Raw genomic sequence first — 14,524 nt, forward strand, 5'->3', positions numbered from 1 at the left:
GTTTTTATTATTTTAATGAGAGTGAACACATCTATCAATTATAGTTCAAATGGTAATATTGATATTGCCCCCACTACGAAAATTTTCAAGCTTAGCTCAGTTGGCAGAGGCGTTGCATTATATATTTCGGGAGTCGGGATTCGAACCCCGATCATCCCATGTATCCATAGGGACTTTGCATTATATATGCAAGGGGCCGAAATTCGAAACTTGATCATCCCACTTATCCACCTTAAGGGTGGAATTTATAGTCATTAGAATACTAAAAAAAATATATATATAAAAACATATTCAAAAACAATATTAGCAGTATGGTTTTTTTTTTAATGCTAAAAGAACATCTATAATTAGAAAACAAATTACCCAAAAAAGTCCTAGACACACTAGAAGAAACTTTCTTTTAATGAAGTAAGCATTCATTAATCTGTTATCCATCATCAGTACTGTACAGTAGTGTGTGTTGTCTGTGTTCTGAAATCTGAACTGAACTGAACTGAACTTCAACTCACTACCAAAAATAAAAAATGTTCCATCAACAAACCTTCATCACCATCTTCATCTTCTTCTTCTTCTTCACGCTGTTATTACTACAATTCACCACACCAACCACACCACCACCACCAGATTACCCATGCAAACCACCACACCATTCTCACCACCCATTCTGCAACCCAACTCTCTCCATCTCAACAAGAGCAACCTCTCTCATCTCTCTCCTAACTCTCTCCGAAAAAATCAACCAACTCTCCAACAACGCTTCCTCAATTCCCCACCTCGGCATCCCATCATACCAATGGTGGTCAGAGTCTCTCCACGGCATCGCAACCAATGGTCCTGGCGTTAACTTTAACGGTTCAGTTAAATCCGCAACTGATTTCCCTCAAGTTATTGTTTCCGCTTCGAGTTTTAACCGTTCGCTTTGGTTTCTTATTGGATCTGCTCTGGGTGTTGAGGGTAGAGCTATGTATAATGTTGGTCAAGCTGGGTTGACTTTTTGGGCTCCTAATGTTAATGTTTTTAGGGATCCTAGATGGGGGAGAGGACAAGAAACTCCTGGAGAAGATCCTATGGTTGTTTCTGCTTATGCTGTTGAGTTTGTTAGAGGGATTCAAGGTGGTGATGGAATCAAAAATGTGTTCAATGATGATCATGATGGTCTTATGGTTTCTGCTTGTTGTAAACATTTTACTGCTTATGATTTGGAGAAATGGGGAGAGTTCTCTAGGTATAATTTCAATGCTGTGGTAAGGTTTTGTTTTCTTATTTATTTTTGCTTTTGTTTTGGTCTATGTTGTACCGATGCTTTAGATTGAAGATGTGTCTAGTGTCAGACATTGATAAATGTGGATTCATTTAGGCTATGTTTGCGGTGTGGTGAGTAGGTCAATTGGTTTGAGCTAACGGTTAAAGGAGTTTGAGGTTTTTTAGGTTCAAATATATAGTAACCTAACAACTACTATTACTAACATTGGCCATTTCAAAAAAAAATTAGGCTCTGTTTGGATAAATAGCTTAATTAAGCAATGCTCGTAGGATAAGCGCTTATTATGTAAGTGGTCATGTATAACCTAGCTTATGGAAATAATCCGAAAGCAACTTAGTGACATGTTATAAGTTGTGTTTATATGCTATGCTATCTCAAATGGTCTCACAAGTATTTATGCAAGTAGATAAACTCAAATAAGTCAATTGAAACTAGGACTTAATCACTTCTATTTTCTATAAATATTATTTGTGTATACGTGTCATTGTCGCTCCAGTTTCCGTGCATGTGTAAATGCTTTATAGGTTTTGGTAAATTGAAAAATGCTAATCTGACATAGAAAATATGGATTGAAAAGTATGGTGTCTTTTTCTTTTTTGGGATTGGCTGGTGTGGTGGGATAGTTAAGTTTGTTATTGCTGTTAGCTGTAGTTTTGCTAGTTACTTGCCTTCGTTATTATATACTATGTATATTAGAGATGTGTTTGATTCAGGTAACTGGATTCAATAGTCATATTCATAATTACGGTGTTCGAATGTGTTGTTGAGTAAAACTGGTTGTTGTAGGTATCACAACAAGATTTAGAAGACACTTACCAGCCACCATTTCGTGGTTGTGTTCAACAAGGGAAAGCGAGCTGCTTGATGTGTTCTTACAATGCAGTTAACGGTGTTCCTGCTTGTGCTAGTGAGGATCTTTTGGGACTGGTTAGAAACAAGTGGGGATTTGAAGGGTAAGGATCTGAGTAACTTTTGAAATTTGAATTCATGTTATTGAGAAAACACACACAAAAGTGATTTTTTGTTGATTATTAGGATTGTTAGTTTTGACTTTTTGAGTGTAGGTACATTACCTCAGACTGTGATGCTGTGGCTACTGTTTATGAGTATCAACATTATGCAAAATCTCCGGAGGAGGCTGTTGCTGATGTTCTCAAAGCGGGTATTTTTGTTTGTCTTTTTTAAATTAATGAATGTTTTTGTTGAATTAATTCAATTGCGGAGTTTTATATGAATCAGATAGTTTCCTAGTTATTTTAATTTGTCATTCGATATTTAGGTGTGGATATTAATTGTGGAACGTACATGCTTCGACACACTGAATCTGCCGTTAAACAAGGAATGGTGAAGGAGGACAATTTAAATAGAGCTCTTTTCAACCTTTTCTCTGTTCAAATGCGCCTTGGACTGTTTAATGGTGATCCAAAAAAGGGCAAATTTGGCAAACTAGGACCTAAGGATGTTTGCACACCGGAGCACAAAAAACTAGCACTTGAAGCTGCGAGGCAGGGAATGGTACTACTCAAGAATGACAACAAGTTCCTTCCCTTGGATAGGAATAGTGGTATCTCCCTAGCTATCATTGGCCCAATGGCAACTACAACAAAATTAGGCGGTGGTTATTCAGGTATGGTTGGTTTACATATTGGAGCATTATAATTTGTCCATTTTCATTTAATTGTTTAGTTCAATTTTTTTTATTTTTTTTGCACTATCCATATTCTTTGGACATTAAGACTTACTATTTTCTATCTTTTAGAAGACTCCATAATTCTTGATCCCAAACCTTATATTTTTTACCTAATAATGTAGGAATTCCTTGCTCCCCTAAAAGCTTATACGAGGGACTAAAAGAATATGCAAAGACTATATCCTATGCTTTTGGTTGCCATGATGTACAATGTGACTCTGAAGACGGTTTTGCTTTGGCTATTGACATTGCAAAAGAAGCAGACTTTGTTGTGATAGTTGCCGGGCTTAGTACAATACAAGAGACAGAGGATCTTGATCGAGTTAGTCTTCTTTTACCTGGTAAACAAATGGACCTTGTATCGCGTGTTGCTTCTGCTAGTAAAAGACCGGTCATTCTAGTTCTTACTGGTGGAGGACCCCTTGATGTCTCCTTCGCTGAAACAAATCAACTAATCGCAAGTATTCTTTGGGTGGGTTACCCTGGTGAAGCTGGCGGAAAAGCACTAGCTGAAATTATCTTTGGAGAGTTCAATCCAGGTATGCATTTTTGTTAATATATAAATACCCTACTCGAAAAGGATGTCGCTATTATACATAGCAAACATTTGAAGTTGATTTTGATGCAGCTGGAAGGCTTCCGATGACTTGGTACCCCGAGTCATTTACCAATGTTCCCATGAACGATATGGGAATGCGAGCTGATCCTTCACGTGGTTATCCCGGAAGGACTTACCGATTTTATACTGGAAGTAGAATATATGGATTCGGGCATGGCTTAAGTTACAGTGATTTCTCATACAAGTTATTGTCAGCTCCGAGTAAACTTAGTTTGTCTAGAATCACCGAAGGTGGTTTGAGAAAACGTTTATTAAATAATGTAGAGAAAGAGGTGTACGAAGTAGATCATGTTCGTGTCGATGAGTTACAAAACTGTAACTCATTGAGCTTCTTAGTGAATATTTCTGTGATGAACCATGGTGATTTGGATGGAAATCACGTAGTGATGTTGTTCTCTAAATGGCCTAAAGTTATAAGAGGTTCTCCAGAAACTCAGCTTGTTGGATTCAGTCGTCTGCATACGATTTCAAACAAATCTATTGAAACAAGCATTTTGGTTGATCCTTGTGAACATTTGAGCTTTGCAGATGAACAAGGAAAAAGGATATTGCCCTTGGGACACCACATTTTGAATGTAGGGGATGTAGAGCACACTGTTTCTATTGAAATTTTTTGATTATTGATGGCTTGTAAAATGTCATCTGTGTAATTCGATTCCTTGATGAGTTGACATTTTACTAAAAATATAATCAAATGTATGTTGTAAAATTAAAATTAATTTATATGTTTTCACATATTTGGCTTATTGTGAACTCAACTCTATAAAGACATTCAGTCACAAAAAAAAAAAAAAAACTATATAGAGAAATGAATTTGTCTATATATCAGTTATTTTTTGTATTAAAAAAAAAAAAAAAGGAAGGAGGGAGGTTGTTCAATTTCAAGGTTATGATCAAATATATGAATCAAACACCACACAATGAAGTGCAGATAATGGACACGAGTATGAGAACTTAGATATCCAGAAGGTACAAAATACAAATTCAGGTATTAAAGATGTTATCTATTCATGTACGGGGTCTGGATACGAATATTTTTTAAACTGTAGGTAGATAAGTATTATTTATAGTACCCCTATCGTCATTGAATTCAGAATATGGAAAGGTAGCTCCAGGGTGGGAACTACCCCTTTGATGGTGATTGCAATGGCTCTATTTGCAGTCTGAGCTTGTACACATGCTTTCAAAGCGACTCGATTCGCTACGGCACCATTGCTACACAATGAAGGTTGTGGTCATGGTTGCATGGTGGTTTTTACCAGCTTATAACCAATCTAAAAGTAGGTTGCGTTTCGCCGGATTTTTTTTCTACTTATAAGTTACTTTCAACTTAAAGTTTCAAAATGAAACTTTAAAGATAAAGTTAAAGTTGTTTGGATTTCTAAAAAAATTTGTAACATAAAAGTTACTTTCAAAACAATTGTTTGACTTTGACAAAATATTTTTAAAAAACTATTATTTTATTTAAAGTTTCTTCTAAATTATTAATTATTAAAGTGTTTATATATACAATACACACAATAAGTGAGATATAAAGTTATTTATTTTTTTAATATTTAAGAAACGTGAAAAGAAATGTAGATAAGAAAAATAAATTATTTTTTTGGTATTAATTCTCGGTTCTTAGAGAAGGGAATGTTGGTAATTTGAAGTTTTATTGGGATGTCAGTAAAGTCAGATCAATAATTGATCTATAAAATATTAATATTAGTATCAAATTAATTTGTATTTAATAGAATTGATGCATGTTCATTGCTATGAGTTCAACTTAACTGGCAGAAACATTATGGTATTCTGAGGTCGCGAGCTCAAATTAAATTATATTGTTACTTTTTATGAGAATAAATTATATGATTTTTTTATAAAATAGATAAATTATTTACATATAAAATAAATTGATCAGAAAATATTACAGTAAAAAAAATATATGAAGTAAATCTTTCGAAAAATATTTCAATGTAAGAAACGAAGTTTGTACTTTGTATACAAAAATTAATTTGTAGATCATTGTTACGGCATAAATAAATAATATAATAATGGGATAGTTTTTCCAGTAAAAAGAAAAATGGGCAAGCAAAGAAAAAATAAAAGTAAAAAGAAGTGACTTATTTATAGTTTTTGTGAACAAAATTTAAGCTACTTTTCATATTAAGGACTTTTATAAAAATGTGTTTGGCCCTACTTCTACTTTCGTGGGGAAAAAAGTTGAAAAGAAGTCAGGTCAAACGTTAGGATTGAAAGTTAGACTTAGTATATATTCACTTATAAAATGATCATTACCTTCACTTATAAACATATATTCAGGTTATCTCGCAACCGATGCGAGACTTCTTAACAAAACATTTTTAGACCTCCAAAAAAAATTATTGAGCAAAAAGGTCTCATACGCATAAAAACAATCCTATATACATACACGCAATTTGATTTTGAGGAGTTGGTGTAGCCTATGCCATCAATTTTGAATTTTGTTAGTGGTCATATATAGCTACTTACTTCACAATCACATTAAACGACTTCTTGGAAAAGATTGTTTGTTCCTCTATATCATTAATTTACAATAAAACCCCCCATAAGATGATTACAGCACCGGTCACAACCTAAAACAAGAATAAGGTTCTTTATGGGGTTAATGAAATAAAAAGGTTCTTTCATATTATGGAACGATTCTGCAATAAAGAAATAGGGAAAGTGCTATTATCAAACACCTAAATAGGTGATCCATTGTGTAAATACAATAAAGAAAAATGATGGAAAAAACAAGTAGGATTTCTTATTAATTCTCAAATGAAAAATTATCGAGATAATAAGATAAAGAAACTTTTTTTTGAACAAGCTAAGATAAAGAAACTTTACCAACCACTAGAGCTGTAAAAAGGGTCTTAAGGGGCCGGCCCTTTAAGGGGCGGACCCACTTATTCCTGATTATTAATTTTATTTAAATTTTAAACAATTTTTCTAGTGTCGTGAACTTATTCTCGTTTTCTTCAATCAGCACTATCCACGATCGGCACCCTAAAAAAAATGTGTTTAAAATTTAAATAAAATTAATAATCAGGAATAAGTGGGTCCGCCCCTTAAAGGGCCGGCCCCTTATGGCCCTTTTTACAGCTCTACCAACCACACTCTTGCAATAGTAAATAATTTTTCAGAAAAAGAAAAAAAAAAAAAAGGTACTAGTAAATAATTTTAAATTTCCATTTTTTTGGTCAAGTAAGTAGCCAAGTTTCAATTTTTTTTCTTTCACTACCGGTTTAATCTAGTTCGAGGGTCAGTTCTGACATCAAGTGGTTTCATCATCCTCCCGATCGCAGTTGTGGGGATCGAACTATGGTCTCCCTACTAAATTTAGCGTCAATCACCCCTGAACTAACAATTAGTAGTAAATTTCTAATTCTACCGGACAGACAAAAGTAATTGATTTTGATTAAGTACCTTATTTTTTCTAAGCAAATACTATGCCCCACAACTGTTTTTTATTTTATCAACATATTCTCCCTTATATAGGAGTATAAGAGAACCCTCTAGAGCCAAATTCATTGTGAAGTATTTTTTTCTAGAAAGTGCTTACTTACCAAAACAAGTATAAACTCAACTTCCTCAAAAGTAAAGGATTAGAAATAGTTACAACCGTATTAAAAACCAAGTCCCTTCTCTTCTCATTACATATTTGCTATTAAGCTTTAAAAATATTGTATCATATTCTTCTTTAAGCCCAATTTTCAAGAAATGAATGATCCTAAGTATGCTTATCCCTACCCTGCTCAAGGTAACTTTATCATCTTTCTTCTCTTCATATGGCTACTTAACCTTGTTGATTATCAAATAATATTTGGGGCTTTATTTTAATTTTGAACACAAATTAATTAGCTAGTCTCTTCTTTTTTTCTTTTTTTTTGTTAAATAGGAGCTTTATAATTTCTATAAAAAAAAAAATTCATCCTTTATAAAACCAATATCTTTTGTTTTGTTTTTTCTCGTATGATATAATATATTGATTGATGGTGGAGAAAAAGTTTTATATATAATTTTCTCACTTTTTGAAAGAAAAAAAATTGCTTTATTTTCCTCCTAATATTTATTGGGGTATTCTTTCTATAAGCCTATATAATTTTTCTTCAAAAATAAATTATCATGCCTTAATTTGTTGGGAACTTAATTTATTGTTGGTAGGGTATTATCAAGGTCCCCCAGTGATGGCACCACCTCAATATGCTGCTCCACCACCCAGAAGACAGAGTGCTGGATTCCTTGAGGGATGGTCAGTCAAAAAATCTAAAAAAATTATATAACTACACTAATTAATTTTTTCAGCTCAATAAGTAGAATTATATTTAAATTTTTTTTTGTTCATGTTCTTTGTCACATTCTATTTATTTTTTTTCTTTATTTTTTTTTTCAGTCTTGCAGCTCTATGTTGTTGCTGCCTCGTAGATGAATGTTGCTGTGACCCTTCAATCTTATGTATTTGGTGATAATATGAAAGATCTTGTAGCTACAAAAATACTATAAATAAAGTTCAAGAAAGCTTTAATTATATAGTAGTTTTACAATGTTTAAAGTTTTTAATTATGCTATGATCAATATCTTGTTTTCATTTTCCAACTTGGTTGTAATTGTTGTTTTTCTTTTAGGCATTGTATTGCGGATTCTCTCTTGATTTGATTATGTAATGTAATACTGTGTGGAAAACAAACAATTGGAGTAAACAGTCACTTTGGTCCCTGAAAGTGTCACTCACTGTCAATTTAGTCTCTGAATTAAGGAAAAACTAAAAAAAAACTCCTTGAATGTTAATTTCGTTAGTCAGTTAAGTCCAAAAAATTAAATATCTGTTAAATGTGGTGATGTGGCATTACAACTAGAATATTTTATTAATTTATTGATTTTTTAATGTCCATTTGACTTTTATTTTATTTAACATTAATTTAAAAACATAAACATAATTTTCACCAAAAAAAAAAACATTTTTTTTTACTTTACCAAAAAAGAAAAACAATAACATAATAAAACATAATAAATTAAAAGAAATTCATATCCAACAATAATCAGAATTTATCACTAAAATTACTGTTAAAAAAAAAAATTATCACTAAAATTCATCATAAAAGATATCCTTACCCAACAACACAAAAGTATATAACAAAACCAAACCCATAACAATATTTCACCACCTCTTCCATAAGAACAAAACCAAATACAAAATCATATTTCTCAAAATTCAGGAGAAAACGAGAGATTTTTTTTTTAAAAAAAAAACCCCAGATCTAGTGTTTTCACCTTGTTCTTTTTATTTTGAATTTTTGGGTTTATCAACAATATGTAAAAAGAAAAAAAAAAAAAAAAAAAAAAAAAACGATTTTGGCTTTAGCATCAATAATGTAGGACTCATGAATGTCTATGTTTACTGTACAAAAATTCTGGGTTTGTAGGAAAGGAATGAAAATGATTCGATTCTTTCTAGATCTGGTTTTTACTTTCTTGTTCTGGAATCTGATTTCTTTTCTAATAAGGATCTTGACAATTTATTGTTTCTTTGTTCATGCTTGCTGTTAGATGTTGGTGAGGTGTATATTTTTCCAGATATGTTGAAGAGGAAAGATGTTAGAGATAGAATCAACTGAATCCAGCATACAGTTTCATTACTTCAAAACTTCAAAATAATGCAAAAAAGAGCTCATTACTCCCAATTATTTACTTCACTATGTGTGAAAATGTAATTGGGTCAAGATAAAGATTTTGCACCATCATCACATATAATGGATCGAAAATCATATCTAACAAGCATATAATGGTGATGAGTTCTAATGTGGGTATGAATTTATTTTAGTTTTTTTTTTTTTGAAGAATTTAATTTATTTTAGTTTGTTGTGTTTTATTATGTTTTTTGTTAATTAAAATAAAAGCCAAATGGACATTAAAAAATCAACAAATTATTAAAATATTGTACTCATGAAGTCACATCATCACATTTAACAGATGTTTAACATTTTGGACCTAACTGACTAACAGATTTAGCATTCAGGGAGTTTTTTTTAGTTTTCCTTAATTCAAGGACTAAATTGACAGCGAGTGACACTTTCAGGGACCAAAGTGACTGTTTACTCCAACTAGTATTGAGAGGGGGATTGAAATCACTTGATGTTATAGCTGACCCCAAACAAGATTAAGTGGTCCAATGACCGGATACTAATGATGAAAACTAAAAAAAATGCAAACTAGATCTAGGACGACTAACACACCCCTCGCACCCAACACTGTTAGACTTGGGCTGCATATATGAATGGTGAATGACCCGATTAGATACCTGATAGCAAGAGGACAAATGGATCGTGAAGGATGTTTTAATACTATCTTAGAATTGAGAGTTTGGCTTAACTCATACCTACAAAACCGACTTGTAAATAAATATTGAAAAATAATTATTTGTGGTTCGGTTAAGATTAAGTAAAGAATTGAAAATTTTTCTCATGAGTTTATCTCGATAGATAGAGATTCATTTTATGAAAATTCGATATCCGATCATAGGACTGACTAATATGAAAGAACCAATCCTACCGTCCACTTGCAAAGGTCCCATTTAAAGCCATATTTTTTTGGCTCCATATGGACTAGCCCACCGAAATTTGCACTAGAAGGAATCGAATCCGAGACTTTAAGAGAGACATAGTCCAAAGACTAAGCCAACACCACAAGACCAATCCAAGTAGGTTCAGTTGATATAGATATTATTATACGTAAGAGTCGGAGTGTGTTTGAATCTCAGTCTCTCCACTTTCTATGTGTGAGTTTCTAATGTCTTGAAGTCTATCCAATTTTTTTATTTATTAATATTGGATAAATGAGTTGAAATTGAATCACATTTATAAAATAATTTAAGCGGATAAAAAAGTAAATACTATGGTACTTTAAAGTTTACCTTTTAACTAAAATTCAATGTTACTCCAAATTTAAGTGGAGTAATAATTTAGCTAAAGAGTAATAAAAAGGAATAGGAAAAAGAAGAAAAATAACAAAAAAGGAATATGCAAACACAGGAGCGTAGTATAGTTCGTGAAGGATTCGAGATAAATATTTGACTATATGTAGCATTATCCTGTATTTAGAGTTTATGTTACAGAGAAAACTATGATTTGTTTTGTAAGAATATCCTCACCAAATCGGTATATTGTTTACGTTAATTTGATACATTTATTGGTTGACCTTATAACGATATCACCACGATATCGATTGTTGTTTTTCATTGTTTACATTAGTATATCGAATTTGATATACTCGGCTTAACTTCACTTGAGTTCGGTTTTCCTTATTACTATTGGAATGATGGAAGTTGCTCTTCTTCCTCTTTGCGTTAACGACTCTGAGCTCATAGGGAGCTGGTAATTTGCTTGGTAAGCTAGAGAAGGGATAGAGTTGAAAGATCTAAATCTATTAGCGCGCCTTCTGTCTGTCCTTTCCTGACTCTGTCGATGGTATGCCTGAGATGGCAGTCTTTCTCCTTGGCTTGTACTCGAGATTCCCTTTTCCCTATTCCATTCTTAAATGTTTTAATTTGGTTAATTGATAAGTTCTTTTTTTTTTTTTTATGATTATAAGTATTACTCCCTCCGTCCCAAAACTTTCGTCTTTTTGAAGTTTTGCACGGAAATTAAGAAATGATAAATAAAGTCATTTTTATCCTTACTTTATTAAGAAAGATAAAATATATTTAATTAATGTTTTAATTTTTGTAAGAGTACACATAGTAAAGTATCACTAAATGTGCATTGGTTTCTTAAAAAGACTAAAGTTTTGGAACAAAATTAAAAGGACTAAAGATTTGTGACCGAGGGAGTAACATCTTTACAAAACAAAACAAAGTGTATTCAATTAATGGATAACAAACCCAAAGTAATGTCCAGGATTAGAGCCACGCGAATTTGCGAAATCTTATTGTTTTGAAAATGTTGACATTTGTGAGTTGGTAAGTTACAGGATTGAAGTTGCCAAGCTAGCTATTCTATTTTTCATTTAGTGTGTTTTTGTATGATATTGGTGCCGTCAGTCAGGGCATGGGCTGATGCACAACATAACGATCCTGAGGATTTGTCCAGATTCTGGAAAAATAATTGATATTTTAGGAGTTAATTTAAGGCAAAATTAAAATTTTTAGGAATTAGTTTAGGTTAGAACTGAATTTTTTTTCAAAACTGAGATTTTTTATTACAAAATAAAGATTTTTGTTTAAAGTTGATATTTTACCGTGGGTTGTTTGTGTATTGGGTTGATGGGGCAAGTTGTTTGTGGTTTGGATGGGCAAGTTCAATTTTTGAATTTCATTTGTTTTAATCTATACTAGAGCTGTCAAAAATGGGCGGGGCTGATGGGCCGGCCCATTAGTCCACTGGCTTAGGCGGATCGGGCCTCAAAATACCTAGCCCAAATAAAACGGGTCTTTTTGGCCCAAGTCCATGTAGCCCAAATGAAAATTGGGCTGGGTAGGGCTAGTCCAGCGGGCTTCGGGCTGGGCCATTAACGAAAAACTTATGTAATTTTTGTAAAAATAATATCAATTAAAACATAAAAAAATATCAACTAATTGAAAATTTATTATAAAAAATATAGTTAAATGTGTGAACATAATAAAAAAGATTATATTTACCTAAAACTCATTAAAAACTTAAGTTTATAATTTATTTATTTTATTTTATTTCTTTTATAAGAATCAAACTTGAGTTTAATTGATATTTAGTGCTGATGTAAAAATTATTTACACTTGTATACAATTATATCTCAATAAAATTGATAATTATGAGGAATTAATACATCAAAGTCATGTAAAAAAGATTGAATAGACGAAAAAAAATAAAATGAAATGGGCCGGGCCTAACCCATTAGCCCACGTGACCCATACGGGCTGGGCCAGACTCATAAATGTGCAGCCCAACATTATTTAGGCCGGTCCGGGCTAGCCCACATATATTTTCTGGCCCATTGGGCCGGGATGGGCCGGGCTAGCCCATTTGACAGCTCTACTCTATACTCTATAGAGGCTTCTCCGAATTTAGATGAGGTGAATAATATTTATTTTTTCTCTCTCTTTTATGATTTACAATTATTTTCTAGCTCTAGCATCAGATAAGATTTATATTTAAAACAAATATAAGATTTATTATCACATGTCATGAATGACTCTAATATTCATCTAATACTTGAATAGGAAAAATTGATTCTTTTAAAAATATATTTGAGGTGTTATGCAAAATTATGGAGACACTCTATTTTTATCCTAAATTATAAGTTGTTTTGACCATTTCACACAAATTAAAAAATGTAATAAAATTTATAAGTAAAAGATAAATTGATTTATTTTACAAAATTATCCTCCATTAAAAATATGCGAAAGATAAATTAAAGAATTTAAAAAAGAGGGAGATAAATAGTTATTTTCTATTTATAAAATTTTGGACAATTTTTTTCCTAAAGTGTAATTTAGGATGGGGGGTATATAATAGATCCATAATATATAAATGTAAGGGGGTTAAAATTTACAATTATTTTCTGTTTCTATCCTATATAATATTTTTTATTAGATGATATGCATGAATTTGAGAGTCATTTAATACATGTTGAATTATAGAGATGAAATATATTGGTATTGCTATGTATGCATGTAGTTTGTTGGTGTTATTTTTTGTGATTAATATGAGTGACTCAAGACTAATGATAATTTATATGACTTGCATGCAGTCCAATACACATAACACCTCAAAATATGATGTGTGGTGCATTTGACAATAAAAACGGAGCATATGTTAATCTCATATTTTGGTTAAAAGTATTTATAGCAGAGACATTATTAGTGGTGTTGACTTGGGTCCTTGGAGTATGCTTCTCTCAAGGTCTCAGGTTCGATTTCCTATGGTGCCAATTTTGGTGGGTTAGTTCATACAGTGCAAAAATACTCCGACTTTAAATAGGGCTCCCGCAAGTGGACGGTGGGATTGGTCCCCTCGGATTAGTCGGTTCTTGGGACGGATATGGAGTTCTAAAATAAAATAAAAAAAAGTGTTTTTGGATGGATTGTATCTTGTATTTTTGGGTTTGGGGGGGGCTAAGAGCATTGCAAGGGGCCTAAAAAGCAATTTTCAAAGTAGATACATTAAATGAGAAGTTAACTTGGGCCCTATATTATTCTAAAGTACCGGCCCATTAACTTTCTCTAACCATATACTATCCCCACAAAAGTTAGAGTTTTACTTCTGCCACTCCCCCCCCCCCCCCCCCCCCCCCGCGGAGTCATTACCACCCCTGAAAATCTCATTTTACCCCTCTCGCAACTTAGAAAGTGAGTGTGTAAATAGCAAAAATGAGGAGGAAAGAGTTCGCTTTCTAAAATGCAAACTGCAGCTGAGTTCGCTTTCTAGATAGTAAACTACAGTTAGTTCACTTTCTAGAATGTGAACTGCAGCTGAGTTCGCTTTCTAGATAGCAAACTGCAGTAAGTTCTCTTTCTATAATGCGAACTTATTTTTTCATGATTTTTTCCATTCTAGGGGGTGGATTTGAGCTAAATATATTGACACTCGCTACTTAGAGTGCAAAAAAGTGATCGCATCCTAAAAAGTTGGATTCCAAAAGTTATTGTTCTTCTTTTATCAACATATTCTCCACTGTGAATCAAATTATTTGTATTTCCTAATTTTGGTTTATAGGGCATGTAGCAAATATTGAAGGAATTAATTTACTAATTAATCATATAAATCATGCTCAACAATAAAGATTAAATCCATAATCTTACTTTAGTGCGGAAGTCAAATAAACATAGAAACATGTATGTAAAACAGGATCTATGACATGTTGATTTATCAAAGATCGGTATTAGGAATACCTGGATGAAGAATCCATGGGATAAACACTCCTGAAACACAAAAAGATAACCGGATGACAAACACACGTCAGCTCGTGTGGTTCT

General features: G+C 32.5%; 1 protein-coding gene and 1 long non-coding RNA gene across 2 annotated transcripts; both read left to right on the plus strand.

The window, feature by feature from the left end:
• Positions 1-375: 375 nt before the first annotated feature.
• On the plus strand, positions 376-4,310 carry LOC123903746 (probable beta-D-xylosidase 6). Its single transcript, XM_045953343.1, has 6 exons — positions 376-1,244; positions 2,051-2,217; positions 2,329-2,426; positions 2,544-2,891; positions 3,077-3,493; positions 3,583-4,310. Exons 1-6 carry the CDS (start codon positions 525-527, stop codon positions 4,188-4,190), a joined length of 2,358 nt encoding a protein of 785 aa, XP_045809299.1. The 5' UTR covers positions 376-524; the 3' UTR covers positions 4,191-4,310.
• Positions 4,311-7,086: 2,776 nt separating this feature from the next.
• Positions 7,087-8,295, plus strand: LOC123903755. The gene is made up of 3 exons (XR_006808173.1): positions 7,087-7,339; positions 7,744-7,831; positions 7,973-8,295. It is a non-coding gene; the product is annotated as an uncharacterized LOC123903755 (long non-coding RNA).
• Positions 8,296-14,524: the final 6,229 nt, after the last annotated feature.

The sequence above is a fragment of the Trifolium pratense genome, linkage group LG2 (genome assembly GCF_020283565.1).
Source record: "Trifolium pratense cultivar HEN17-A07 linkage group LG2, ARS_RC_1.1, whole genome shotgun sequence".
Classification (NCBI taxonomy): domain Eukaryota; kingdom Viridiplantae; phylum Streptophyta; class Magnoliopsida; order Fabales; family Fabaceae; genus Trifolium; species Trifolium pratense.